Source organism: Bufo bufo, chromosome 3 (assembly GCF_905171765.1).
Source record: "Bufo bufo chromosome 3, aBufBuf1.1, whole genome shotgun sequence".
Classification (NCBI taxonomy): Eukaryota; Metazoa; Chordata; class Amphibia; order Anura; family Bufonidae; genus Bufo; species Bufo bufo.
This window is the reverse complement of record NC_053391.1, coordinates 95,744,273-95,772,219: the sequence shown is the minus strand read 5'-3', so window position 1 is coordinate 95,772,219 and position 27,947 is coordinate 95,744,273. Positions and strand designations below refer to the sequence as shown.

General features: G+C 44.5%; 1 protein-coding gene across 1 annotated transcript in view; it reads left to right on the top strand.

Annotated features, from left to right (window-relative positions):
- PIGL (phosphatidylinositol glycan anchor biosynthesis class L) overlaps nucleotides 1–27,947 on the top strand; it is a 142,734-nt gene that overhangs the window by 67,726 nt on the left and 47,061 nt on the right. Inside the window, exon 3 of the mRNA XM_040423361.1 lies at nucleotides 24,318–24,408. Within this exon, the coding sequence (XP_040279295.1) occupies nucleotides 24,318–24,408 (91 nt within the window). The remainder of the gene's footprint in view (nucleotides 1–24,317; nucleotides 24,409–27,947) is intronic.

Below are 27,947 nucleotides of genomic sequence, written 5' to 3'. Positions count from 1 at the left end.
CTTCATCGCAGATTCCGCCAAAAAGCGGACAAAAAAGTCCTGCATGCAGAGACCCGAACAGACTCCACTATAGTCAGTGGGGTCTGTTCGGCTCTGTTCGTGTCAGTTTTAGAAACGTTTGTAAAATTATTGAAAAGGAAAAAACTACATTTTCTGCATGGGCATAAGTGTTCAGACCCTTTAAGACACTTGAAATTTAGCTCTGGGGGCCTCCCTTTTTTCTTCATCATCTTCATCAAGAATTTTTTTTTATTTTTTATTTTTCTGCGTACGCTGACTGTGGCCGGCACTCTTAGTGTCCGGCCACTGTTAGCGCATCGCACACCCTACCGCTGATCAGCTTCGGACGACTGATCAGCGAGTTTGAAATAAATTTTAATTTTTTTTCATATTTTTTGGTCTTTTTTTAAATTTAGGGCAAAGTCTGCGAACACCCGAGCCCCCACACACACGCACATTAAATAAAGATTTCCAAGCACACACTCCCCTGTGGCCCGCCGGATGTTCTCGGCCAAGGAGGCATACGCCCAGCTTGCCTCTGACTCCGAGAGCCCCAGTGAGGACGAGGATGACCCCACTTTCCTTTTGTCAGCCGCTTCCTCCTCATCATCTAGCGATGATGATGAGCCCCCAAGGCGGTGGAGATGCCGCCAGGCGGAGCAAGGGGACAGCCATGCTAGGGACCCTGTAGCCCACCCTAGTATGAGAAGCTCTGGGGCTCGTACTAGTTTTCCAGACCACCAGTTAAGTCTACCGGAGGCCCCTAACGGTGAACTTGCATGGTGTACCCCAGAGCATTTTGAGCCTGTGATTCCTGATTTTGTTGGCCAAACAGGAATCCAGATTCCCACAGTGGGCTTCACTGAATATGACTATTTTAGTCTTTTTTTCAGTGACCACTTTGTGAATCTGATGGTGGAGCAAACGAACGTGTTCGCCCAACAGTTCATTGCTCAACACCTGGGCTCCTTTTTGGCTAGGGCCGGTGGCTGGACTCCGGTCAGTGCAGCCGAGATGAGGACGTTTTGGGGCCTCGTGCTGCTCATGGGCCTAGTCAAAAAACCCAGTGTCAGGCATTACTGGAGCCTGTACCAGACCCCACTTTACAGTACGGCCATGACACGTACCCGGTTTGAGGCCATCTGAAAATGCCTGCATTATGCAGATAATGCAGCATGTCCCCCCCAAGGTGATCCTGCCTATGACCGCCTGTACAAAATCAGGCCGATCATCGATCACTTTGGGGCCAAATTTTTGGAGGCCTGCAATTCTTACATTTAATCTCCATTTGCCAATAACTCTTGTGGAACACCTAAAGGGTTAACGATGTTTGTAAAATCAGTTTTGAATACCTTGAGGGGTGTAGTTTCTTAGATGGGGTCACTTTTATGGAGTTTCTACTCTAGGGGTGCATCAGGGGGGCTTCAAATGGGACATGGTGTAAGTAAACCAGTCCAGCAAAATCTGCCTTCCAAAAACCACACGGCGCACCTTTCCCTCTACGCCCTACCGTGTGCCCGTACAGTAGTTTACGGCCACATATGGGGTGTTTATGCAAACTACAGAATTGGGGCAATAAATATTGAGTTTTCTTTGGCTGTTAACCCTTGCTTTGTTACTGGAAAAAATTGATTAAAATGAAAAATTTGCCAACAAATCGAAATTCTGACATTTTATGTCTATTTGCCATTAACTCCTGTGGAACTCCTAAAGGGTTAACGACATTTGTAAAATCAGTTTTGAATACCTTGAGGGGTGTAGTTTCTAGAATGGGGTCATTTTGGGGTGGTTTCTATTATGTAAGCCTCACAAAGTGACTTCAGACCTGAACTGGTCCTTAAAAAGTGGGTTTTTGAAAATTTCTGAAACATTTCAAGATTTGCTTCTAAACTTCTAAGCCTTGTAATGTCCCCAAAAAATAAAATGTCATTCTCAAAATGATCCAAACATGAAGTAGACATATGGGGAATGTAAAATAATAACTATTTTCAGAAGTATTACTATGTATTATAAAAGTAGAGAAATTGAAACTTGGAAATTTGCAAATTTTTCAAAATCTTTGGTAAATTTGGTATTTTTTTTATCAATAAAAATGAATTTTTTGACTCCATTTTACCAGTGTCATGAAGTACAATATGTGACGAAAAAACAATCTCAGAATGGCCTGGATAAGTCAAAGCGTTTTAAAGTTTTTTACACAAAGTGACACTGGTCAGATTTGCAAAAAATGGCCTGCTCCTTAAGGTGAAAATGAGCCCGGTCCCTAAGGGGTTAAATGGAAGACGTTTGGAACAATCAGCACTCTTCCTAGAGCTGGCTGCCCCATCAAACTTAGTAATTGGTGGAAAAAGGACCTTGTTAAGAGAGATGACCCAATGGTCACTTTGGCTGAGCTCCAAAGATTCTGTTTGCAGATGAGAGAAATTTCCAGAAGGTCAACCATCACTGTAGCATTCCACCAATCTGGGCTTTATGGCAGAGTGTCCAGAAAAAGGCCTCTCCTTATTAAAAAGACACATGAAAGCTCACCTGAAATTTGGATAAAAGCACCTAAAGAACTCTCAGGCTGTGAGAAACCAGATTCTCTGGTCTAATAAAACCAAGATTGAACTTCAAACAGTCAGTCATGGCTTGGGTTAAGGAGATTGGTCATGGTTGCAGTCCTGTCCCTTCCCTCTACCACTGTGTATACAGAGATATCTGTCAATCACTGATAGGACCGCCTCCTGGACTCCAAAGCTCAGAATGAGCATAAATTTAAATTAATAAACTGCAAGTTTTACTGACTCTTTTCCCAAAAAACTATAGATCAATCTGCTCAGCTCCTCCTGCTCTATAACTTGCTGCCTGCAGATTAAGGGCTCATGCACACGGCAGGAGGTGTTTTGTGGTCCGCAAATCGCAGATCCGCAAAACAAGGTTCCTGGCCGAATGCATGCCACCATTTATTTTTTTAACTTCTGTTGTAATGTCCTATTCTTGTCCATAAAACAGACAAGAAACGGACATGATCTATATATATATATATATTTTCATCTTTATTTTGCAAGGCGCAGAATGGACATGAATGGGTCCAGGAAATATGGCCGTGTGCATGAGCCCTAATTTGCAGGTTCCCTTGAAAAGTTTAGGCACACTTTAGTACTAGTAAGGGTGCATTTACACAACCGTAGTGTTTTGCAGATCCGCAAAACACGGATACCAGCCGTGTGCGTTACCCTATGAACTAAGTATACAGACATGTAGAGCGGCGCCCGGGGATCTCACTGCACTTACTATTATCCCCGGGCGCCGCTCCGTTCTCCTGCTATGTCCTCCGGTATCTCCGCTCACTAAGTTATAGTAGGCGGAGATACCAGTCCCTAAGTTATGGTAGGCGGAGTCTGCCCTAGCGCTGGCCAATCGCAGCGCAGAGCTCACAGCCTGGGAGGTTATTTTCTCCCAGGCTGTGAGCTCTGCAATGCGATTGGCCAGCGCTAGGGCAGACTCCGCCTACCATAACTTAGGGAACGGAGATACCGGAGGGCATAGCAGGAGAACGGAGCGGCGCCCGGGGATAATAGTAAGTGCAGTGAGATCCCCGGGCGCCGCTCCACATGTCTGTATACTTAGTTCATAGGGTAAGAATCGGTGAAAGGTCCTCTTTAAACTAATAACACACAAAGAATTAAATGTTACCATGTTTTTATTGAACACACCATGTAAACATTCACAGTCCAGGTGGAAAAAGTATGTGAACCCGTAGACTAATGACATCTCCAAGAGCTAATTGGAGTGAGGTGTCAGCCAACTGGAGTCCAATCAATGAGATGAGATTGGAGGTGTTGGTTACAGCTGCCCTGCCCTATAAAAACACACACCAGTTCTGGATTTGCTTTTCACAAGAAGCATTGCCTGATGTGAATGATGCCTCGCACAAAAGAGCTCTCAGAAGACCTACGATTAAGAATTGTTGACTTGCATAAAGCTGGAAAGGGTTATAAAAGTATCTCCAAAAGCCTTGCTGTTCATCAGTCCACGGTAAGACAAATTGTCTATAAATGGAGAAAGTTCAGCACTGCTTCTACTCTCCCTAGGAGTGACCATCCTGTAAAGATGACTGTAAGAGCACAGCGCAGACTGCTCAATGAGGTGAAGAAGAATCCTAGAGTGTCAGCTAAAGACTTACAAAAGTCTCTGGCATATGCTAACATCCCTGTTAGCGAATCTACGATAAGTAAAACACTAAACAAGAATGGATTTCATGGGAGGATACCACAGAGGAAGCCACTGCTGTCCAAAAAAACCATTGCTGCACGTTTACAGTTTGCACAAGAGCACCTGGATGTTCCACAGCAGTACTGGCAAAATATTCTGTGGACAGATGAAACCAAAGTTGAGTTGTTTGGAAGAAACACACAACACCATGTGTGGAGAAAAAGAGGCACAGCACACCAATATCAAAACCTCATCCCAACTTTGAAGTATGGTGGTGGGGGCGTCATGGTTTGGGGCTGCTTTGCTGCGTCAGGGCCTGAATGGATTGCTATCATCGAAGGAAAAATTAATTTCCAAGTTTATCAAGACATTTTGCAGGAGAACTTAAGGCCATCTGTCCACCAGCTGAAGCTCAACAGAAGATGGGTGTTACAACAGGACAACGACCCAAAGCATAGAAGTAAATCAACAACAGAATGGCTTAAACAGAAGAAAATACGCCTTCTGGAGTGGCCCAGTCAGAGTCCTGACCTCAACCCGATTGAGATGCTGTGGCATGACCTCAAGAAAGCGATTCACACCAGACATCACAAGAATATTGCTGAACTTGAACAGTTCTGTAAAGAGGAATGGTCAAGAATTACTCCTGACCGTTGTGCACGTCTGATCTGCAACTACAGGAAACGTTTGGTTGAAGTTATTGCTGCCAAAGGAGGTTCAACCAGTTATAAAATCCAAGGGTTCACATACTTTTTCCACCTGCACTGTGAATGTTTACATGGTGTGTTCAATAAAAACATGGTAACTTTTAATTCTTTGTGTGTTATTAGTTTAAAGGGGTTGTCCGGGATCAAACATTTTTTTTTAAAACTGCTTACTCACTGTTAGTAACCAAATCTATCTTCCTAAGATGTTTTTAGGTAGCTTTTGCACTGCTGCATGGCTCCTACAGTCCCCAGCAGACTGTTTACATAGCTGTTTATGTATGCCATCACTTCCTGCTGCAAAGCATTGTGGCTCCCAGTGCAGCTCAGCAGCTCCTGGTGTCTACAGTGTAAGATCACCTCCCTGCACCCGCCCCCCTCATACATATTCAGCCTCCTCCATAGATCCGCCCCCTCTTACATATTCCTCCCCCCTAATCTCCTCCCCCCTCTGTCTCTTGCACATGTCATGTGCTCAGTGTTTGCAGACAGGGAGCAGCTCCATCTTTCCACAATGGTATCTCATTTTTAGTTTTATGTGTACATTCATCATTACAATAACCAATTATTAGTAATATATCTTAGCATTGCTAATGTTTTACAATTTCCCTAGTTTTGCTCTGCTACACAGTAAGGCTATTTTCACACTCACGTTTGGTGTGGATCCATCATGGATGGATCCGCACTGATAATACAAATTGCTGCATCCGCTCAGAATGGATCAGTTTGTATTATCTTTACCTTAGCCAATATGGATCCATCTTGAACACCATTAAAAGTCATTGGGAGATGGATCCATTTTCTATTGTGCCAGATTGTGTCATAAAAAACAGATCTGTCCCCATTGACTTCCATTGTAAGTCTGGACGGATCCGCTCGCCTCCGCACGGCCAGGCGGACACCCGAACGCTGCAAGCAGCGTTCAGGTGTCCACTTGCTGAGCGGAGCGGAGGCTGAACGCTGGCAGACTGATGCATTCTGAGCGGATCTGCATCCACTCAGAATGCATTAGGGCTGGACGGCTGCGTTCGGTGCCGCTTGTGAGCCCCTTCAAACGGAACTCACGAGCGGACACCCGAACGCTAGTGTGAAAGTAGCCTTATTGAGGATCGCATTGGTGGATCCGCAATATATGTGCACTGTTCCATTTGCATTATGATTCACCGATGCAGACCCAATCCGCAAATCATGAGATTTGGAATGGGGCACTACGGAGTGTTTCCTGGGGTTCCATTCGATTCCTCTGCACAGAAAAAGGATAGAACTTGCTCTATCTTTTTGCTGAACGGATGAATCTTGGACCCATTCAAGTGAATGGGTCCATGATCTGTATGTGGCTGGCCCACGGTCGGTGCACGTGCATTGTGGACCTCAATTTGCGGTCAACAGCACGGGCACGTGAATAAGCCCTTATGCGGCAGTTAAAAAACACGAATGCTGCCTGTGTGCTGTCATAAATTTGTCTAAATAAACAGTCCATCAGGGCTCATGTACATATAATAAACATTGGTGGCGCAGTGCGCCCCCCCTCAATATAATAAACATTGGTGGCTCAGTGCACCCCCCCTCAATATAATAAACATTGGTGGCGCAGTGCGCCCCCCCTCAATATAATAAACATTGGTGGCTCAGTGCACCCCCCCTCAATATAATAAACATTGGTGGCGCAGTGCGCCCCCCTAACAACATAGTATGATAAACATAGGTGGCTCAGTGCACCCCCCCTCAATATAATAAACATTGGTGGCTCAGTGCACCCCCCCTCAATATAATAAACATTGGTGGCGCAGTGCGCCCCCCCTCAATATAATAAACATTGGTGGCTCAGTGCACCCCCCCCTCAATATAATAAACATTGGGGGCGCAGTGCGCCCCCCCCCCCCAACAACCCAGTATGATAAACATTGGTGGCTCAGTGCACCCCCCCTCAATATAATAAACATTGGGGGCGCAGTGCGCACCCCCCCCTCAATAGAATAAACATTGGTGGCGCAATGCGCCCCCCCTCAATATAATAAACATTGGTGGCTCAGTGCGCCCCCCCTCAATATAATAAACATTGGTGGCTCAGTGCGCCCCCCCTCAATATAATAAACATTGGTGGCTCAGTGCGCCCCCCCTCAATATAACATTGGTGGCGCAGTGCACCCCCCCTCAATATAATAAACATTGGTGGCTCAGTGCGCCCCCCCTCAATATAATAAACATTGGTGGCGCAGTGCGCCCCCCCAACAACCCAGTATGATAAACATTGGTGGCTCAGTGCACCCCCCCCTCAATATAATAAACATTGGTGGCGCAGTGCGCCCCCCTAACAACCCAGTATGATAAACATAGGTGGCTCAGTGCACCCCCCCTCAATATAATAAACATTGGTGGCTCAGTGCGCCCCCCCCCTCAATATAATAAACATTGGTGGCGCAGTGCGCCCCCCCTCAATATAATAAACATTGGTGGCTCAGTGCACCCCCCCCCTCAATATAATAAACATTGGGGGCGCAGTGCGCCCCCCCCCCCAACAACCCAGTATGATAAACATTGGTGGCTCAGTGCACCCCCCCTCAATATAATAAACATTGGGGGCGCAGTGCGCACCCCCCCCCCTCAATAGAATAAACATTGGTGGCGCAATGCGCCCCCCCTCAATATAATAAACATTGGTGGCTCAGTGCGCCCCCCCTCAATATAATAAACATTGGTGGCTCAGTGCGCCCCCCCTCAATATAACATTGGTGGCGCAGTGCACCCCCCCTCAATATAATAAACATTGGTGGCTCAGTGCGCCCCCCCTCAATATAATAAACATTGGTGGCGCAGTGCGCCCCCCCAACAACCCAGTATGATAAACATTGGTGGCGCAGTGCGCCCCCCCTCAATATAATAAACATTGGTGGCGCAGTGCGCCCCCCCCCAATATAATAAACATTGGTGGCGCAGTGCGCCCCCCCCTCAATATAATAAACATTGGTGGCTCAGTGCGCCCCCCCCCCTCAATAGAATAAACATTGGTGGCGCAGTGCGCCCCCCCCCTCAATATAATAAACATTGGTGGCGCAGTGCACCCCCCCCTCAATAGAATAAACATTGGTGGCGCAGTGTGCCCCCCCTCAATAGAATAAACATTGGTGGCGCAGTGTGCCCACCCTCAATAGAATAAACATTGGTGGCGCAGTGTGCCCCCCCTCAATAGAATAAACATTGGTGGCGCAGTGGGCAGTGCCAATGAGGGTTAAAAAATAAAAAAATAATTCACTCACCTCCTCCAATTGATCGTCTGCTGGTCTTTCTTTAGAACCTGTCAAAGGACCTGTGGTGACATCACTGTGCTCATCACATGATCCATCACCATGGTAATGGACCATGTGATGAGGTCAATGACGTCACCACAGGTCCTGAAGAAAAAAAACAGGAGATCGGCAGCTACGCAATCAACTGGAGGAGGTGAGTTAATTTTTTTTTAACCCTCATTGGCACTTCCCACTGTGCCACCAACGTTTATTATACTGGGGGGGCGCACTGTGCCACCAACGTTTATTATACTGGGGGGGGCGCACTGTGCCACCAACGTTTATTATACTGGGGGGGGGGGGGGCGCACTGTGCCACCAACGTTTATTATACTGGGGGGGGGGGCGCACTGTGCCACCAATGTTTATTATACTAGGAGGGGGGGGCGCACTGTGCCACCAACGTTTATTATACTGGGGGGGGCGCACTGTGCCACCAATGTTTCTTATACAAATACAGGAGGCGGGTGCCGGAATCAAATAGCCGGCACCCGACCTCTATGACAGGGAGCTGCGATCAGCTACAATTAACCCCTCAGGTACCGCACCTGAAGGGTTAACTCAACTGCAGCTGATCGCAGCTCCCTGTCACAGAGGTCGGGTGCCGGCTATTTGATTCCGGCACCCGCCTCCTGTATTTGTATTACAGGTCAGTTATCTTCTTCATTGGTGGCGCAGTGGTCACAGCCCTGTTACTTCCTGCCATAAAGGTTTTTGGTAAAAAGGGTACTTTAGAAAACATGCTGAAAAGGTAGGACATGGGTGTATGTAAAGTGTGTGCATGTGCAATTTTATTAAACAATGGTCCCTAATCCCGGACAACCCCTTTAAGCAGACTGTGATTGTCTATTGTTGTGACTTAGATGAAGATCAGATCACATTTTATGACCAATTTGTGCACAAATCCATATCATTCCAAAGGGTTCACATACTTTTTCTTGCAATTATATGTAGAGGTGCAGTCCTCTACATAAATTTGGCCCTTCTTCTGACATTCCGAGCAACAGACTTAGGGCTCATTCACACGACCATATCCATTTTTACAGTCTGCAAAACACAGATACTGGTAGTGTGCCTTCCGCATTTTGCAGAACAGGACATCCTTCTGTATGATAGCAATGCCTATTCTTGTTCGCAGATACGGACAGGAATAGGACATGTTCTATCTTATTTGCGGGACCACGGAACGGACATACGGATGCAGGCAGCACGCGGTGCGCTGTCTGCATCTTTTGCGGCCCCGTTGAAATGAATAGGTCCGCATCCAATCTGCAAAATTGCGGAATGGATGCGGACAGAAAAGTGCGGTCGTGTTGATTGAGCCCTTAACTGTGTGCCAGTTCTCTTGCTGAAGTAGATTTAAGCCGTATTTCATGCCGAAATGATAAATGAGCCAGCTTCCATGACACAACCCTTTTCTCGCACTTTGGAAAAGTGGCAAGAACAGGGTCACTTTTGTGGAGTATATCAGTTAACAAATGTCCACCTATTTGCGGGTTTTTTTGTTCAGTAAAACCGCACCGTAATAAAGTACCAACAAAGTGAATGAGATTTACCAAATCTTGTGTACATACTGCATGTTTTGTGCACACGAAAAATTGTCCAGTCGTGCGGAATTTAAAATCTGCAACATGTAAATTGTTTGTTCGATTCTGCACATTATGTAGAGTGGTTTTCGCCCTAGATTTCAATGGGGCTGTTAAACAGACCATCTGCACTAAAAACCAAATAAAACCGCACAGAAACTGCGATAACTAGTGCGGATTTATGTGAGTTTATAATATCCACTCTTCATATAGAAAAGGTAGAAGATACAGTGGCATGCAAAACGTTTGACACCCCTGGTCAAAATGACTGTTACTATGAACAGTTAAACAGGACCTTTCACTGGTCCTAACATTCCAATATTATTACCTGGCAGTGTAGGGCTTTATTAGGAGATGTCAGGGTGCTTTTCCTTTCTTAGCTCGGCTGCTCCATTCCTCCGCTGTGCGCCCCGTTCACTTTTACCGCCCTGTTTGCTAATTAGCAGCATCGGTACAGGGAGGAGGAGATGGCCGAGTTTCTAAAGGGGCGTCTCCTTCTCACCTTCTCCCTGGCTGTGGTGCTCTCCGCTGCAATTGGATCGTGGCCCAGCCAGGGAGAAGGTGAGCTTTTTTTTCTCCCTGGCTGTAACGCTCTCCGCTGTGATTGGATCGCGGCACAGCCAGGGAGAAGGAGAAGATCATTGAGAAACCCTGGCGTCTCCTCCTCCCTGTACCGATGCTCAGTGTTAGCATACTGAGCGGGGAAAACTACAGGCGGGGTGCAGGAGCAATATTTTAAAAAATCAGTATTTATCTCAATTAATATAAAGGTATTTATCTCAATTAATATAAAACCATGCAAGGTCCTCTTTAAGCAAGTTAAAGGGGTTGTGGTGGTATTTATCATGTAGAGAAAGTTAATACAAGCTACTTAATAATGTATTGTGATTGTCCATATTGCTTCCTTTGCTGTCTGGATTCATTTTTCCATCACATTATACACTGCTCGTTTCCATGGTTACAGACCACCCTCAAATCCATCAGTGGTGGTCGTGCTTGCACACTATAGGAAAAAGTGTCAGCCTCTCTGGTGGCCGGGACCATAGGAGCGCACATAGGTTAGTTCTTTTTCCTATATTGTGCAAGCACGGCCACCGATGCTGGATTGCAGAGTGGTCTGTAACCATGGAAACGAGCAGTGTATAATGTGATGGAAAAATGAATCTAGCCAGCAAAAGAAGCAATATATATAATAACAGTACATTAGTAAGTTGCTTGTATTAACTTTCTCTACATGATAAATGCAACTTGCTGCAGTGAGACAACCCCTTTAAAGATGACACATTCCTTTTTTATTTTACGCAAAAACAATTTTCCATTTTCAGCTTTCACATTTTCAAAATAACAAAAAAAGAGAACGACCCGAAGCAAAACTTTGGGCACCCTACATGGTTAGTACCTAGTAGCAACCCCTTTCGCAAGTATCTTACATTTCTTGTTTGAGCGATTTTCATACATTCTTTCTAGCAAAGGTCTGTGAGATTCCTGGGCCGTCTTGTATGTACTGCTCTTTTGAGGTCTATTCACAGATTTTCAATGATGTTTAGATTAGGGCACTGTGACAGCCATGGTAAAACCTTTAGCTTACACATTCTGACATAGTCTATTGTGGATTTTGTGTGTTTAGTATCATTATCCAATTGTAGAAGACATCCTCTGTTCAGCTTCAGCTTTTTTACAGTTGGTGTTATATTTGCTTCCAGAATTTGCTGGAATTCCATTGAATCAATTCTTCCTTCTAACCGTAAAATGTTTCCTGTGCTATTGGCTGTAACATAACCCCAAAGATTGATCCAACCCCCTACCCGCAGAGGTGGAGAGGTGTTCTTTTCATGAACTTCTGTGCCCTTTTTTCTCCAAACATACCTTTGCTCATTGTGGCCAAAGAGTTCTATTTTAACCCTATTGGTCCACAGGGCTTGTTTCCAAATTGCATCAGGCTTGTTTAGATGTTCTTTTATAAACGTCTGAGGCTGAACTTTGTGGTGAGGACACAGGGGAGGTTTTCTTTTGATGACTCTTCCTTTAAGGCCATATTTGTGCAGGTATTGCTGAACAGTAGAACAATGTACCACAATTCCAGTCTGCTAAATCTTCCTGAAGGTCTTTTGTAGTCAAGCTGGGGTTCTGATTTGCCTTTCTAGGAATTCTACGAGCGACTGTCTTCCAGATCTTCTCTTGACCTCCACTGTTCCTGTTAACTGCTATTTCTTAATTACATTTCGAACTGAGGAAACAGCAACCTGAAAACGTTTTGCTATCTCCTTATAGCCTTCTCTTGGTTTGTGGGCCTCATCCATTTTCAAAGTGTTAGGCATCTGCTTAGAAGAACCCATGGCTGCCGTTTTTTTTGGGACAAGGTTAGCGGGGTCTGCGTATTTATAAAGCTTTAAAATTTGCATCACCTGGCCTTTCCTAACAATGATTGAGAACAAGCCTTAGGCTGGGTTCACACGGGCATTGCGGGTAACGTGCGGGAACAGATGCGGGTGCGTTGCGGGAAAATGCGCAATTTTTTCCCCGCTAGTGCAAAGCGTTTTAATACGTTTTGCGCGTGAGTAAAATCGGCATGTTTGGTACCCAGACCCGAACTACTTCACAGAAGTTCGGGTTTGGGTTAGGTGTTGTGTAGATTTTATTATTTTCCCTTATAACATGGTTATAAGGGAAAATAATAGCAATCTTAACCCCTTAGTGACCAAGCCTGTTTGGGCCTTAATGACCAAGCAAAATTTTGGAAATCTGACGTGTCATTTTAGCTTAGAATAACCTTGTAACGGTTTTGCACATCAAAGTAATTCTGACATTGTTTTCTCGTCACATATTGTACTTTACTTAGGTGGTAAAATTCTACCGATTAAAATATGCGTATCTTTATTAAAAAAGTGAAAATTTGTAAAAATTGGCACATTTTCCTATTTTCAACTGCAATATTTCACATACATACATAAATACTATTCAATATTTTATCAGAAATATATTTCCACATCTTTACTTTATTTTGGCTGCACTTACAAAAATTTTTTACTTTTTTTTATTTATTTAGATGGGGGGGGGCGCCCTAATAACTTTATTTAACACATCTGGGGACCCGATCGGGGCATAATTTGAACTTCTCTCTCCTCTCCTGAGAAGAGAGACCTTACTGAGAGCAGCAGTGAGCGGCGGTGGCCCGGCTTTCAGTCTGCGCATGCGCCGGGCCGCCGCCACCATCTTTCTTGAGGGTGTGGGGGGGTGAGGATCCGGACCCAGCTTAGGGCCAGAAGTGCTGGCGGACCCGATCGCTGCACCGGAGACTTTCTTAGTGCGGGCAGCTCCGCTGCCGGCATTTTCTGTGATCGCCGTGATAAAGTGTATCACGGCGATCACGTGATCAGAGACCGCTGGTCCTTTTCCTCAAAGAAGAAGAAGAAAGACGAGAAGCCGGGCTGCGCGAACAAGTGGATTAAGGTGAGTTTAATATTATTATTTTTTAACCCCTCCAGCCCTATTTTACTAAGCATTCTGTATTAAAAATGCTATTATTTTCCCTTATAACCATGTTATAAGGGAAAATAATAATGATCGGGTCCCCATCCTGATCATCTCCTAGCAACCATGCGTGAAAATCGCACCGCATCCGCACTTGCTTGCGGATGCTTGCGATTTTCACGCAGCCCCATTCACTTCTATGGGGCCTTTGTTGCGTGAAAAAACGCACAATATAGAGCATGCTGCGATTTTCGTGCAACGCACAAGTGATGCGTGAAAATCACCGCTCATCTGAACAGCCCCATAGAAATGAATGGTTCCGGATTCAGTGCGGGTGCAATGCGTTCACCTCACGCATTGCATTCGCGTGGAAATCTTGCCCGTGTGAAAGGGGCCTTAACCCTTACAGGTTATCTAAGGTCTGAGACCTCGGTCAAAGTTATCTGAGCGCTCAAATCTCTCTGGTTTCCCATATTTTTGCTAGCACTCCTTTCCTTTTTTCAGTCTAAAATTTTACAAAACCAAAATAATACACAGATATTGCTTAAAATGTTGAAAAGTGTGCTTAAAGGGAATCTGTCACCTATTTTGACCATATAAAACCGTTAAAATAGCAATGTGCAATAAAGTACCTTCTTACCTACATGTGTCGTCTTTCTTTTATTCAACTTTTCATTCTTATAAAAAAGTGATTTTTTTGATATGTAAATGAGGTTCCAAGGTGCCCAGAGGGGCGTTATTACTCTGCTCTAGTGCCCAGTAACGCCCCCCTGCAGTACCCAGCCGGCCTTTTCTTCCAAGCCCAGCACGCCTCCTCATAAATAAATGTCCTCCCACATACTTGCCGAACGGCGCCGCCCCCTCCCCACCACGTCATTTAATTTATTCATTGCACCATTGTGCTTTCTCCTCTCTTGGCCTACGGCGCCGGCCCCTCCCGATTACGTCATTTAATTTATTCACTTCATCGGGCGTTCCTTCCTCCTCTCTTCGCCTACTGCGCCGCCCCCTCCCATTACGTCATTAAATGTATTCATAGCATCGGCCCTCCCTTCCTCCTCTCTTGTCCTCCGAAATCCCGCGCAGTATCGGTGAGTATCGGTTATGTCACTGGGCTCGGCGCATGCCCAGTGACAATATTGAGGCTGTTGCCCTCTGGAACAGGAGAATCGTGCAGGCGCAGGCACTCACCGATACTGTGCCTGCGCGGGTTTTCGGAGGACAAGAGAAGAGGAAGGGAGGGCCGGTGCTATGAATACATTTAATGATGTAATGGGAGGGGGCGGCGCCGTAGGCCAAGAGAGGAGGAAGCACGATGGTGCAATGAATAAATTAAATGACGTGGTGGGGAGGGGGCGGCGCCGTTCGGCAAGGATGTAGGAGGACTTTTATTTATGAGGAGGCGTGCTGGGCTTGGAAGAAAGGCCGGCTGGGCACTGCAGGGGGGCGTTCCTGGGCACCAGAGACGAGTAATAACGCCCCTCTGGGCACCTTGGAATCTCATTTACATATCAGAAAAATCGCTTTTTTATAAGAATGAAAAGTTGAATAAAAGAAAGAAGACACGTAGGTAAGAAGGTACTTTATTGCACATTGCTATTTTAACGGTTTTATATGGTCAAAATAGGTGACAGATTCCCTTTAATCTTTAACTTTTTGCTTTTTGGAGATCATTTTATCTTCAGCTTTCTTAACTGTTCACAGTAACAGTAATTTTGACCAGGAGTGCCCAAACTTTTCCATGCCACTGTATATACACAATCATCTGTACCAAAACCCTATAAAGCCATTCTATATAGACTCCTCATACTAATGATGCTCTCTGGTAGGACTTTATCTCGGTGGAGCTGACATATTCTATAGCTTGCTAGTCTTGTTTATGTAGATGATGTTTAATTTTGGTTTTCACTTATCTGGTCTGGCTTTAGAGGTAAAGGGTTCTATAAAGGATGTGAACCCTGTCCACAAGGGGTTAAAGGTGGCAAGATTAATTTTGATCTTTCAGCTGTAGGGTTCCAGTGAACTGAGGTGACCTTTATCTGTCTCTGTCCTATAGACAGAGCAGGCAGCAGACTCCGAGACCCTCAGGCCTTTCTTCAGCTTGTCACCCCTAATATTAATGTATCCCTCCTGACCTCATTCCATTCCTATAATGCCCAAATGGGTTTCACTTGGAATTCTTCCCAAAATAAATCTTACTTCATTATTTTTGAGGGAACCAAGCACATTGGTCTGACACTGGCACGCCATGCTTTATGTTGTAATATTATCCCCGTCCAATCATGAAACTGCATCATTTCACACCATAAAGTGACTTTACATTAATGTATATCTATCTTTTATGTATCTACCTGTCTCATATCTATCTATCTATGCCTATGTTATATTTTTCTGTCTCATATCTACTTATTGTCTTTCTATCTCTTACATCTTTCTGTCTAATATTTATTGTCTATTCCATCTATCTGTCTAGTTATCTCATATCTATCTTATGTCTATGATCAATTCATCTGCCTATCTAGGCCTCTATCTTTCTATTTATCTGTCATCTTTCTATTTCACATCTACCTATCTATCTTACATCTTTCTCTCTCATATCTGTCATCTATCTGTCTATCTCATATCAATCTATCTAGTTTATCATCTGTCTTTTCCCATCTATCTGCAAGAAAGCTATAATATACAGTAGATAGATAGATAGATAGATAGATATGAAATAAATAGATACCTAGATAGATTTATATGAGATAGACAGATGGAATAGATGGTAGATATGAAACAGAAAGATGTAAGATAGATGTGAAATGGACAGATGATAGATAAATAGATACCTAGATAGACTGATATGAGATAAAAAGATTGACAGATGGACGATAGATATGAGACAGAACAAGATAGATAGATAGATAGATAGATAAAAAACAAAAGATAACAGCAGCACAGTCAGATGTATTGTTTGGTAGAATCACTCTAGTCGATCCAAAGGCAAATGATGAAGCATCACTCCAAATTCAGTGAAAGGATACTCCCCAGTCCAACACCCTTTCACTGAATATGGAGTGCTGCCTCATCTCCTTTGCCTTTAGAAGTTTGGATAGATAGATAGATAGATAGATAGATAGATAGATAGATAGATAGTAGTTAGGATAGATACTTAGGATAGATAGATAGATACTTAGGATAGATAGATAGATAGATACTTAGGATAGATACTTAGGATAGATACTTAGGATAGATAGATAGATACTAGGATAGATAGATACTAGGATAGATAGAATAGATATATAGAATAGATAGCTATGGGATAGATGTATTACATGTGGGAATGGAAATCTTTTTCAGATGGTGGCAGGAGTCTCTATGGGTGAGATCAGCCGCGGACTCTTTGGGAGTTATCGATATTCTTACTTTTCTGAAGAATTCTCTCTTTGTTTTCACATTGAAGCTGTACTAGTGAGTGGAGGATATGAACCCGGATTAGGTAACAGAGGGCCGACTGTAAACTAGAAGTGACCTTTATCCTTTACAAATAAATGTCTTGACGTCTGTAGCTCGCTCAGGAGCGCTCCGCTGCAGCTCTCTATTTGCAGTGTAATCAGCCATAAATGGATTTTCCATTTAGTTCTGCTTCTTGGTCTTGACTGCCTTTTGATACATAAGATTTGTGCTATTTCAGAACATAAAATTACCGCTGAAGTAGTGTATCGTTGGATGTCATTACCGCAGTGCAAGGCTTGTTTTATACATTATTTTTGCAATGTTTTTCTGTGGACAGTTACATGTATCTGTTATTGCGCTGGTCGTACAGGGACACGGGTAAATATAATCCAGAAGCATCCCAGCATCTTATCATTTTTGATTTGGTCTGTTCTCTGATGACCCTTGAACTTCTGCCCTGGATGTGCCACCATTTGCACTGCCGGACAACCCTCCGAGGAGTAGCCAAAATTGTCATTCAGTTAGACAAATCATGGCATTTTCTGGACAATATAATTGTCATAAAATCTTCTGCATGTAAATTTTCATATGTATGTGGCCCTGGAAAAAATCGTACAAGTGGCCCCATGTTGTAGGCAGAGCCTAACTGGCAGAATGTGTGGCCAAGCCATTTAGGCGGGGGTTTTGCGGGACAATCTGTAGTTTTTATTGATACTATTTTGGAATATGCCTTTTTGATAATTTTTTTTATTCAGTTTTTTGGAAGATGAGGCAACAAAAAAAACGGCAAATCCTCAATGTTGATATTTTTTTTTTTCACCGTACGGAATAAATACATTTTAATAGTACGGACAATAACAATGATCTTTATTTTTTGTTGTTAGTTTTGTCATTAATTTGGGGAAAGGCGTTGATTTGAATTTTTATAATTATTTTTTTATAGTCTTGAAAAAAAAAATCAATTTCTTTTCACTTATTTTGTCAACTTAGGAGACTCTTAACATGCGATCTTTGCTCCCACAGACTGTACATGTATAGCAGAGGTCGGAAAGGGATCAAGATAAGTAATTCCCCCATATCACTAGGGCCTTGAGCTTTATAATAGTGATGGGAAACACCCCTGTGTATTTAAAAACTTTTTTCCCCCTTTTATCGAAATTGTCACTGGCGGGTTGAACCAGGTACCTTCTGTATAAGTAGCAAAAGCCTTACTAGCTGAGCCACAGGCTTCACAGCTTTGAAAGAGTGGAATTTCTCTAACTAAAAACCTTTTACTAGTATTCCTGTACAATGCATTGGTGTCTACAGATACATCTCTGTACACCAGGCCGCATGCAAAAATGGAATGAAGCAAAATAATTAAATATATATATATGCTGTGTGTATATATTTTGCTTTTTTTGTAAAGAGAGATAGCTAAAATGTGTTTATTGTAATTTATTTTGCTAAATTACATTTTCTGTGATTACGAAATAAATTAGGCTCATATTTTTACCCCAATGCCCTGGTATACAGAGATGTTTAGATACCAGTGCATCGTACATTCATACTAATGAAGGTTTTCAGTTAGAGAAATTCTTCTCTTAGGCTACTTTCACACCAGCGTTTTTGATGGATCCGTCAGAGTTCAGCACAAACTCTTCCGTTACTGATAATACAATCATCTGCATCAGTCATGAACAGATCCGGTTGTATTATCTTTACCATAGCCAAGACGGATCCGTCATGAACATCATTGAAAGTCAATAGGGGATGGATCCATTTTTTCTACTGTGTCCTCATTGACTTACATTGTGCTGCTGTTTGCAGCGTTATTCTGTCCGCGATGGGGGACGCAACCAAATGGAACGGAATGCATTCTGGCGCATCCCGTTTCGTACAGTTCAGTTTTGTCCCCATCGACAATGAATGGGGACAAAACGGAAGCGTTTTCCCCCGCTATTGAGATCCTATGACAAATCTCAATAGCGGAAAGGGAAAGCACAAGCGTGAAAGTAGCCTTAGACAGCAGTTTGCTCTGCAGAGCAACTGGTAAGGCTTCTGTCTCTGAAGCAGAAGGTTGTGAGTTCGAATCCCTTTGGTAACATTTAAAAGACCAAATTTTTTTTACATATACAGGGATATCTCCATACACTGTCAGAATGCTAAAAGTGGAATACCCCCAAGTGTTTATCAGTAAAAGAGAACATCAGCCCACTGGGATAAATCCATCCCTACCCCTTCATCTAAACGGGGCTTGCGGAAATGATTATATTGGCTTTCAAAACCACTCCATTCAGGATGCATTCACATCGCCATTTTTTCAGTTCTTCTGATCCATCAGAAGGACAGAAGAAAAAAATAAAATAATATATATTATTTTGAGCATCAGTTTGTGCTACATCCGTCAGAGATCCGTTATTTTAGACAGGAGAAAAGTCCTGTGAACTGATAAAAACGGATGCAAACTGAATATTATTATTATTTATTTGAAAGCGCCATTAATTCCATAGGGCTGTACATCAAGAGGGCGTTACAAATACATAATATAAAATACAATAAACAAGGAACTATTAACAGACTGGTACAGAGGAGGAGAGGAGCCTGCCTGCAATCTACAAGGGAAGGGGGAAGAACACCGTAGGTGAGGGTAAAGGCTGCTCTTGTGGCGGTGTGTTGGCAGCATGCCTATGGCAGGTGGTAGGCTTTCCTGAAGAGGTGGGTTTTCAGGTTACTTATGCAGATTTGGATATTGGAGGAGAGTCTGATGTGTTGGGATAGTGAGTTCCAGAGTAGAGGAGAGGCACGTGAGAAATCAGTCAGTTGTGTGTAGAACAGATGAGAGGAGAACAGAGAATTAGGTCCTGTGATGATCGGAGATTACTTGGAGGGAAGTATCAGGAAAGCAGGTCAGAGATGTAAGGAGGGGACAGGTTGTGGACGGCCTTATATGTAGTTGTTAGTATTTTAAACTGAATTTGCTGGGCAATAAGGAGCTACTGAAGGGACTAGTAGAGGCAGAGGAGAAATGAGGGGAGAGGTGGATTAACCAGGCAACAGGGTTGAGAGTAGATTGGAGCAGAATGAGAGATCTCCCCATTCATTGCTCTGCTAGACTTATATCAGACAAAAAAATTCCACAGAAAAAACTAAGATAAAAACATCCTGCACGATATGATACAAATGTGCGGATGTCCCTGGCCATATTATTGAAGAAAAACACAGAAATAAGATAATAATGCACTTAGTAAAGTAGATGCAAACATTATACATGGACAAAGTCCTCACTCTGATATAATAATATCTGAGACACTTAGTCAATATATTTTGATCAAAACACATCTAAGCCCGCCTACCAAGCGCCAAGGTGGTCCAGGTCAGGCGGGTCCTACGCTAAACCTACCTAAGCCGTTGGGCTTCTATGTTCAGGAGCGCAGACGCCGCACATATGGTGTGCTGCTCCTAGTCACCTCCATGTGCATCAAGCAACCAATGGGAGGAGGAGCCAGCACACCTATATGTACCACCTAATCAAGGCGCTCTATTGGATAGGAAGGGCAAAAGTGCAGAGGAATGCTACTCCCAAGATAAAAGCATCTACTTTACTAAGTGCATTATTATCTTATTTCTGTGTTTTTCTAGACTTATATCAGGCTGACAGCTCAAGGGAAGTGTCCTTTCTATTACAGCTCAGGAGGCAGTTGAAGGATGAAACTGAGCATGTGCGGCCTTCTCAGTGAGCAGAAAAAAGAAAAAAAAACAGCAGGTGGCGCCAAACAGATACATTTTATTGAATAACTCAGTGGCTATGCTACATTATTAATTACATGCAGTTAAAAAAGTATTTAGATCCAGGTGCTGATTTTAAAACTGTAGAATATTTGTGGGACAACCCCTTTAATAGAACAGTCTAGAGAGATGTAGATAAGCAAGTGACGTGCCCCACTCAATCCCCCCCCCCTCCTAGAAAAACAAAAATTGGTCAGTTCATTATTTTCTATGCCATTCAGATCCCCCCATATAAAAAACTATTAAATCTAATGACCGTAGTGTCTACTTGCAGTTCCAGAGTAGAGGAGAGGCACGTGAGAAATCAGTCAGTTGTGTGTAGAACAGATGAGAGGAGAACAGAGAATTAGGTCCTGTGATGATCGGAGATTACTTGGAGGGATGTATCAGGAAAGCAGGTCAGAGATGTAAGGAGAGGACAGGTTGTGGACGGCCTTATATGTAGTTGTTAGTATTTTAAACTGAATTTGCTGGGACAGCTTATAGAGTCTCATGGCTTCCAATACGACCGCTATGCTGATGACACTCAAATCTACCTCTCCGGCCCAGATGTTACTTCCCTGCTATCCAGAATCCCAGCGTGTATGTCGGCTATATCTTCATTCTTCTCCTCCCGCTTCCTAAAACTCAACATGGAGAAAACTGAATTCATTCTCTTTCCCCGATGTCACTCAGCCCCCCTACCTGACCTGTCCATTACAGCTATTGCACAACGCTTTCTCCAGTCTCACAGGTCTGCTACCAGGGGGTAACATTTGATTCTGCCATGTCCTTTAAAACACACATCCAAACCCTCACCTCCACCTGCCGCTTTAAACTTAAGAACATCTCTTATATTCGCTCCTAAACTCATCCCTGAGTCAACTAAAATGCTAGTGCATGTCTTTGTCATCTCCCGCCTGGACTACTGTAACATTCTCCTCTGTGGCCTCCATCTAGCACTCTCACTCTGCTCCAATCTATTCTCAACTCTGTTGCCTGGTTAATCCACTTCTCCCCTCGTTTCTCCTCTGCCTTTACCCTCTACTAGTGAAGGGACTAGTAGAGGGTAGAGGCAGAGGACAGGTCAAGGAGGAGCACAGAGTAGTGAAGGTTAGCTTTTGGACGTTAGCAGATCGTTGGCGATCTTGGTAAGGGCCGTTTCAGTGGAGTGATTGGGTGAAACGGATGCTCAAAAAAGCAGATTTTTTTTTTTTTTCAGTGATGTGAATGCGCCCTCAGATGACTGGAATTCATTTTCAGTCACAGAAATTTCTGCAATGGCCTGGAATATAGTAACCCTAAGAACTTATTCACACAAGAGAGTTTTCCGTCCAGACGCGACGCATAAAGTGAACACACAGCATCCGGACTGAATCCTGACCATTCATGTCAATGACCCTGTGTACATGAGCGTCGTTTTTCACGCATCATCTTTACATTCCGGAAAAATGGCAGCATGTTCTATATTCTGTGTTATTCACGCAGCTCCATAGAAGTGAATGGGGATTGTGTGAAAAACAGAAGGCTTCCGGATGCAATGTGGATGTTTCCTAGGAGGTGTAGATTGTTATTCTTCAGTTTTTCTTCATGTGTGTGAAAAACATATGCAATCCGGACGGAAAAAATGCAAGCACAGAACACAATTGCAGAAAAAACGGATTCAACTTGTGTGCGTTTTATCCTGAACTGATTCTGACACAATCTGTATCGCTCGGGTTAAATAAGCCTTAGAGCTCATGCACACAGCCATGTCACAACTCCATTAAACATGGGGACTCTACTGTACCCCTGTACCAATCTAAGAGAACGCAAAATGTGCACAAATGTATTCCTACCTGGAAGCATTGCTACCAGGAGAGAATATGACATATTCTGGAGGTATGCGCCTTTACAGATATGGCTATTTACGTATAGTAATACTATAGTATTGTATTGAAACATTTCTTTGCTAGGACCACATTTGATAAATTGCATTTTAATTTTTCTTCTGAAAGCTTTGGCTGTAAATAAAGTGTATGGTGGGGCATCAGACACCAGGTTTTTGTAAGTATTGTGTCTGTTACAGAAGGATATCCCTTTTGTCCATTCGTAGACTATTCCTGTATATATATCACTTGTAAACAGTGCAAGAAATAAAGGGGCACCATGGGGTGGGAGACGGTGAACTCTTGTTCATCACTTGTTCATCACTCAGGAGCAGATACATATTAACCTGTGAGTAGTGAGGCAAATGCATTGTGTTTATTGCCAGGTTCACCAAGTTACACAGGAGCATTTGTTTTTCCCTGACTATTGAATTACATCAGACACGTAGAACCTCAGATGTTTTGCAAAACTAAATAGCACCTCTCCAGTTCATGCAAACACCGCTATTCAGAGAGCAGCAGGTTCATATCACTTGCTCGTCTCCAGTAACAAATGGTTTGGAAAATTTCATGGCATATTTAGATCGGTGCCATTGTCCAGAAACCCATCGTAACTGCCCCAGACATCAGTTAGCTGCCACCTTTTCAGCCGACCCAATCGGATGCCAAACTTCATGAACATTGCATGTTCTGCTCAAACGTATGTGCTTGTTCTATTTTGTGGAGAGATAGAGTTAAAGGGGTTATCCCATGACTAATGTAAAAGATGAAAATCAGACATCATATAGTACATGGTAATCTCTTTGTAACAAAGCTAGAACCAGCCCTGTACCTCACATGGATCCAGAGATCTCCACATTCATTGCTCTGCTAGATTTATATCAAGCTGACAGCTCAGGGGAGTGTCTTTTCTGCTACAGCTAAGGGGGCGTGTCTCAGCTCTCCCTATCACAGCTCAGGAGGCGTGTCTCAGCTCTCCCTATCACAGCTCAGGAGGCGTGTCTCAGCTCTCCCTATCACAGCTAAGGGGGCGTGTCTCAGCTCTCCCTATCACAGCTCAGGGGGTGTGTCTCAGCTCTCCCTATCACAGCTCAGGAGGCAGTTGAAGGATGAAACTGAGCATGTGCGGCCTTCTCTGTGAGCAGGAAAAAGAAATAAGAAAAAAAAAACAGCAGGTGGCGCCAAACAGATACATTTTATTGAATAACTCAGTGGCTATGCTACATTATTAATTACATGCAGTTAAAAAAGTATTTAGATCCAGGTGCTGATTTTAAAACTGTTGAATATTTTTGGGAATATTTGTGGGACAACCCCTTTAATAGAACAGTCTCTCTTTTAGGGAGGTGTAGATAAGCAAGTGACGTGCTTCTATGTTAAATCGGGGTAGTCGCTGGTATGACGACCACTTTAATGATGCCTGGTCAAGATTTGCTACTTTGTTGGACTTTTATATGACAACTGATACATTTGCATCTTCTAAACAGGTTATATTTATTAACATGAGTGTAAGGATGGTGGACAGTCCTGGCGGAACTATACCCTATAAACTAGGAACATCGGGTCCTAAATTACGATGTTAAATGGGCACTATGTCAGACAGGACTGGAACCCCAAATTTGGGATGGCAGATGTTGTCTTCCCAGTAGGGATGGGTAGCTTGTGGAACTTCTGGATGGATTGGACAGCAGGATTTATTCATGTTAGGGCCCATTCATACGGCCGTGGTGCTTTGCGGATCCGCAAAACACGGACATCGGCCGTGTACCGCACATGGCCACAACCACAATAGAAAATGCCTATTCTTGTTCGAAATTGCGGACAAGAATAGGACAAACTCTATCTATTCCGCGGACAGCACACATCTTTTGTGGCACCATTGAAATTAATGGGTCCACACCCATTCCGCAAAATTGCGGAACGGATGCGGACTCATTCACACGGCCGCCTGAATGAGCCCTTAGGCAGGTTACTATTATATGGCAAATATAACTTCTTATGAATTCATTTTCTTTAACAGCGACCTGCCTGACAGTCCTACAGTGAAGTGGGATCAGTGTCTCCTCTCGTCTCTCATACTGAACCACATTCAGGAGAAGAACATTGACCTGGTGAGTGTGTTCTTCCCTCTAACCTGTCATTAAAGACGTGGCAGCGTACATACTCAGCCGCTGCCCCATACAAACTCCAGTCATGCGGCCAGGAGGAGCCCAAATACTAATGGTCAAACCTTCACCGACCTAACATTTATCACATATCTATATAGCTTTTTTATGCCTAGCATACCCTTTTAAACATTTTAAGGTAGGATCCCAAGCATCCGTGTGTCACTGTAATATGACAGTGATTACAGAGTGTAATATCGTATGGGAGGAAACCAGTAGCTAGATTCTATATATCGGTAATGGTAAGTTATCACTGGTCACCTTTTTTCAGGAATGGTAGAAGCACATTTGGGGTATCTCCAGATGGGACTGAAATGCTACGGATTCCCTGATGTTTATTTCAGGTGGCAAATCCACATCATTTTACAGCACCTGCAAAGTGAATGAAATGAAAGAAATGTCATCCACACACTACAAAAAAATAAAAAATCTGCCGGAGTGTGGCAGCTGGACTCCTGCTCTAATGGCAGAAGCGGTAATCCGGGCCATTGAACCCCCTAGAAGCCACGGTCAATAGCGACCGCGGCATCTACTTGTGTGGGAGGGCGCTCCTTCTGTCAGCCATTGGTACCCTGTCTTCATGTGACAGTGTAGTGTATTCAGTGGCGTAACTATAAATGACTGGGCTCCATAGCAAATTTTTGAATGGGGCTACCCCAGAAACTTCTTCACAACCCCGTCCTCCCGTGAAACCCCCACTTCTGTTGCTAGTCAAGATCACCCTCTCAGACGAGGCCCGGCCGCCCCTCCGTCCATTTCCTACAGTGTCTCTGAATATAATGTCATTTTGTAAGACTGTCGAGGTGGCCCAGAAAATAAAATCTTTTAGTCCTCTTCCTAGGTGGGCCCCAAAGCAGCTGCTCCCCCCATATAGCTACGCCTCTGATGTATTTTAGAAGCGATCCAACGGTCGCATGGCAAAGTGCCCTTGTGGATTGCAAAAACAAAAAAAATTCTTAACAAAAATAAAATACCCTCCATAGATCATGTCTCTCTGCATCCATAACTATACAATTATCACGTAGTTTATCCCGCACAGTGAACACCGTAAATGAAAAAATAATGGCAGAGCTTTTTTTCCCTTTATTCGCCACAAAAAAAACGCAATAATAAGGCTACTTTCACACTTGCGGCAGGACGGATACGACAGGCTGTTCACCATGTCGGATCCGTCCTTCCGCTATTTCGCCGTGCCGCCGGACCGCCGCTCTGTCCCCATTGACTATAATATAGTCAATGGGGACGGAGCGGCGGCACAGCGAAATAGCGGAAGGGCGGATCCGACATGGTAGGGGTGGGCGATATAGGCGATATGCGATATCAATTTGGGCCACGATATGGATTTTCGCCATATCGCCGGACCGCGATATGATCGCGCTCTCTGCGCGCACCATTTTCTCCTGATAAGCCGGCCGGCACAGTGGAGGGAGAAGGAGGGAGTCCCTCCCTCCCAACTGTGCGCGGCTCCTGCTGAACACCAATGAGGACAGAGTAGGAGGAGGAGGGGAGGGACTGTGGCCACTGCACCACCAATGAATGTGCCGGCCATATCCCACAGGGTCCCCCTCCCCCCCCATCATTGGTGGCAGGGGGCAGTTCCGATCGGAGTCCCAGCAGTGTAATGCTGGGGCTCCGATCGGTTACCATGGCAGCCAGGAGTCACGCTACTAAAGTCCTGGCTGCGATGGTATGTTAGTCAGCAGCATTATACTCACGTGCGCCGTGGCCGCCGGGCGCTCCTTCTTCTGTCTGTGTGGCTCATTGCTAATGCTTATAGCCAGTAGCGTCCTGGCTGCCATGGTAACCGATCGGAGCCCCAGCATTACACTGCTGGGACTCCGATCGGAACTGCCCCCTGCCACCAATGATGGGGGGGGAGGGGGACCCTGTGGCCACTGCCACCAATAATGGGGGGGAGGGGGACCCTGTGGCCACTGCCACCAATGATTAATACTGGGGAGGGAGGGAGGGGGGTGGGTTTGAGTTACCAGAGGGGGCAGATCAGAGGCTGGGGGGGGGGGCAGATCAGAGGCTGGGGGGGCAGATCAGAGGCTGGGGGGGCAGATCAGAGGCTGGGGGGAGCAGATCAGAGGCTGGGGGAGCAGATCAGAGGCTGGGGGAGCAGATCAGAGGCTGGGGGAGCAGATCAGAGGGCGGGGGGGCACATCAGAGGCTGGGGGGGGCACATCAGAGGCTGGGGGGGGCACATCAGAGGCTGGGGGGGCACATCAGAGGCTGGGGGGGGCACATCAGAGGCTGGGGGGGCACATCAGAGGCTGGAGGGGCACATCAGAGACTGGGGGGGGCACATCAGAGGCTGGCTGCCATGGTCAGCTCCCTGCTGTTGTGTGCACAAAGCACAGGGCAGCAGGGAGAGTGTAAAGTCCTATTCACCCTAATAGAGCTCTATTAGGGTGAATATGACAAAGGTTCTAGCTCTTAAGGAGGCTAATAGTTATTAAATAAAAAGTAAAAAAAAAAAAAAAAAAGTTTAAAACCCCCCCCCCCCCCCCCCAATATAGAAAACAATATATCGCAATATATATCGCATATCGCACATGCTTAAAATTATATCGCAATATAGATTTTAGGCCACATCGCCCACCCCTACGACATGGTGAACAGCCTGTCGAATCCGTCCTGCCGCAAGTGTGAAAGTACCCTAAGCAATCAAAGTTATTATGTTGCCCAAAATGGTACCAATGAAAACCGTCTTGTCCACCTGTGATCTGCACTGCAGCGATGACCGTGACTTCTGGATGCGAGCAGTGTATAATGTGATGGAAAAATGAATCCAGCCAGCAAAGGCGGCAATATGGAGAATCACAATACATTAGTAAGTGCCTTGTATTAACTGCATCTACAGGATAAATGCTATTTGCTGAAGGGAGACAACCCCTTTAAGTCTGCTCTTTCCTACTTTTATTGGAAATCAATAAACAACCAAATTTTTACTCTCTCCCCACATACGAATATTCAATAAAAGAGAGCATCCCTGGGGAACAGTGTTTTTTCGGTTGTGCCCCTCCCCCCACAGGTTTCTGTTTTAATAGAAGGTAGATAATCCCTTTAGGTGAGTTTCAAATCTGTAAGAAATGTTTATATACTGACAGATCACTAGCTAGAAGTTTTTTTGGGCTTTTTCTGGAGCAACATAACATTTACAGCTGCTAGCAAAATGAATAATTGGACCTTTTGGCTTTTTCCAGTCTTAAAGGGGTTGTCTCATCATGGACAATGGGGACCAATCGCTAGGATATGCCCCCATTGTCTTATAGGTGCGGGTCCCGCACCTATATCGGGAATGGAGCCCTGCAAGGTTATGGCTGGAGGACTCCAATCCTGCCAACACCAAGCCGGCTCCCCATAGAAGTGAATGGGAGCGTACCGCACATGTGCGGCCCCCGCTCCCATTCATTTCTATTGGGCCAACGGAAATAGCCGAGCCTGCGCATGCGCAGTGCGCCCTCCTTCACTTGCGGGGC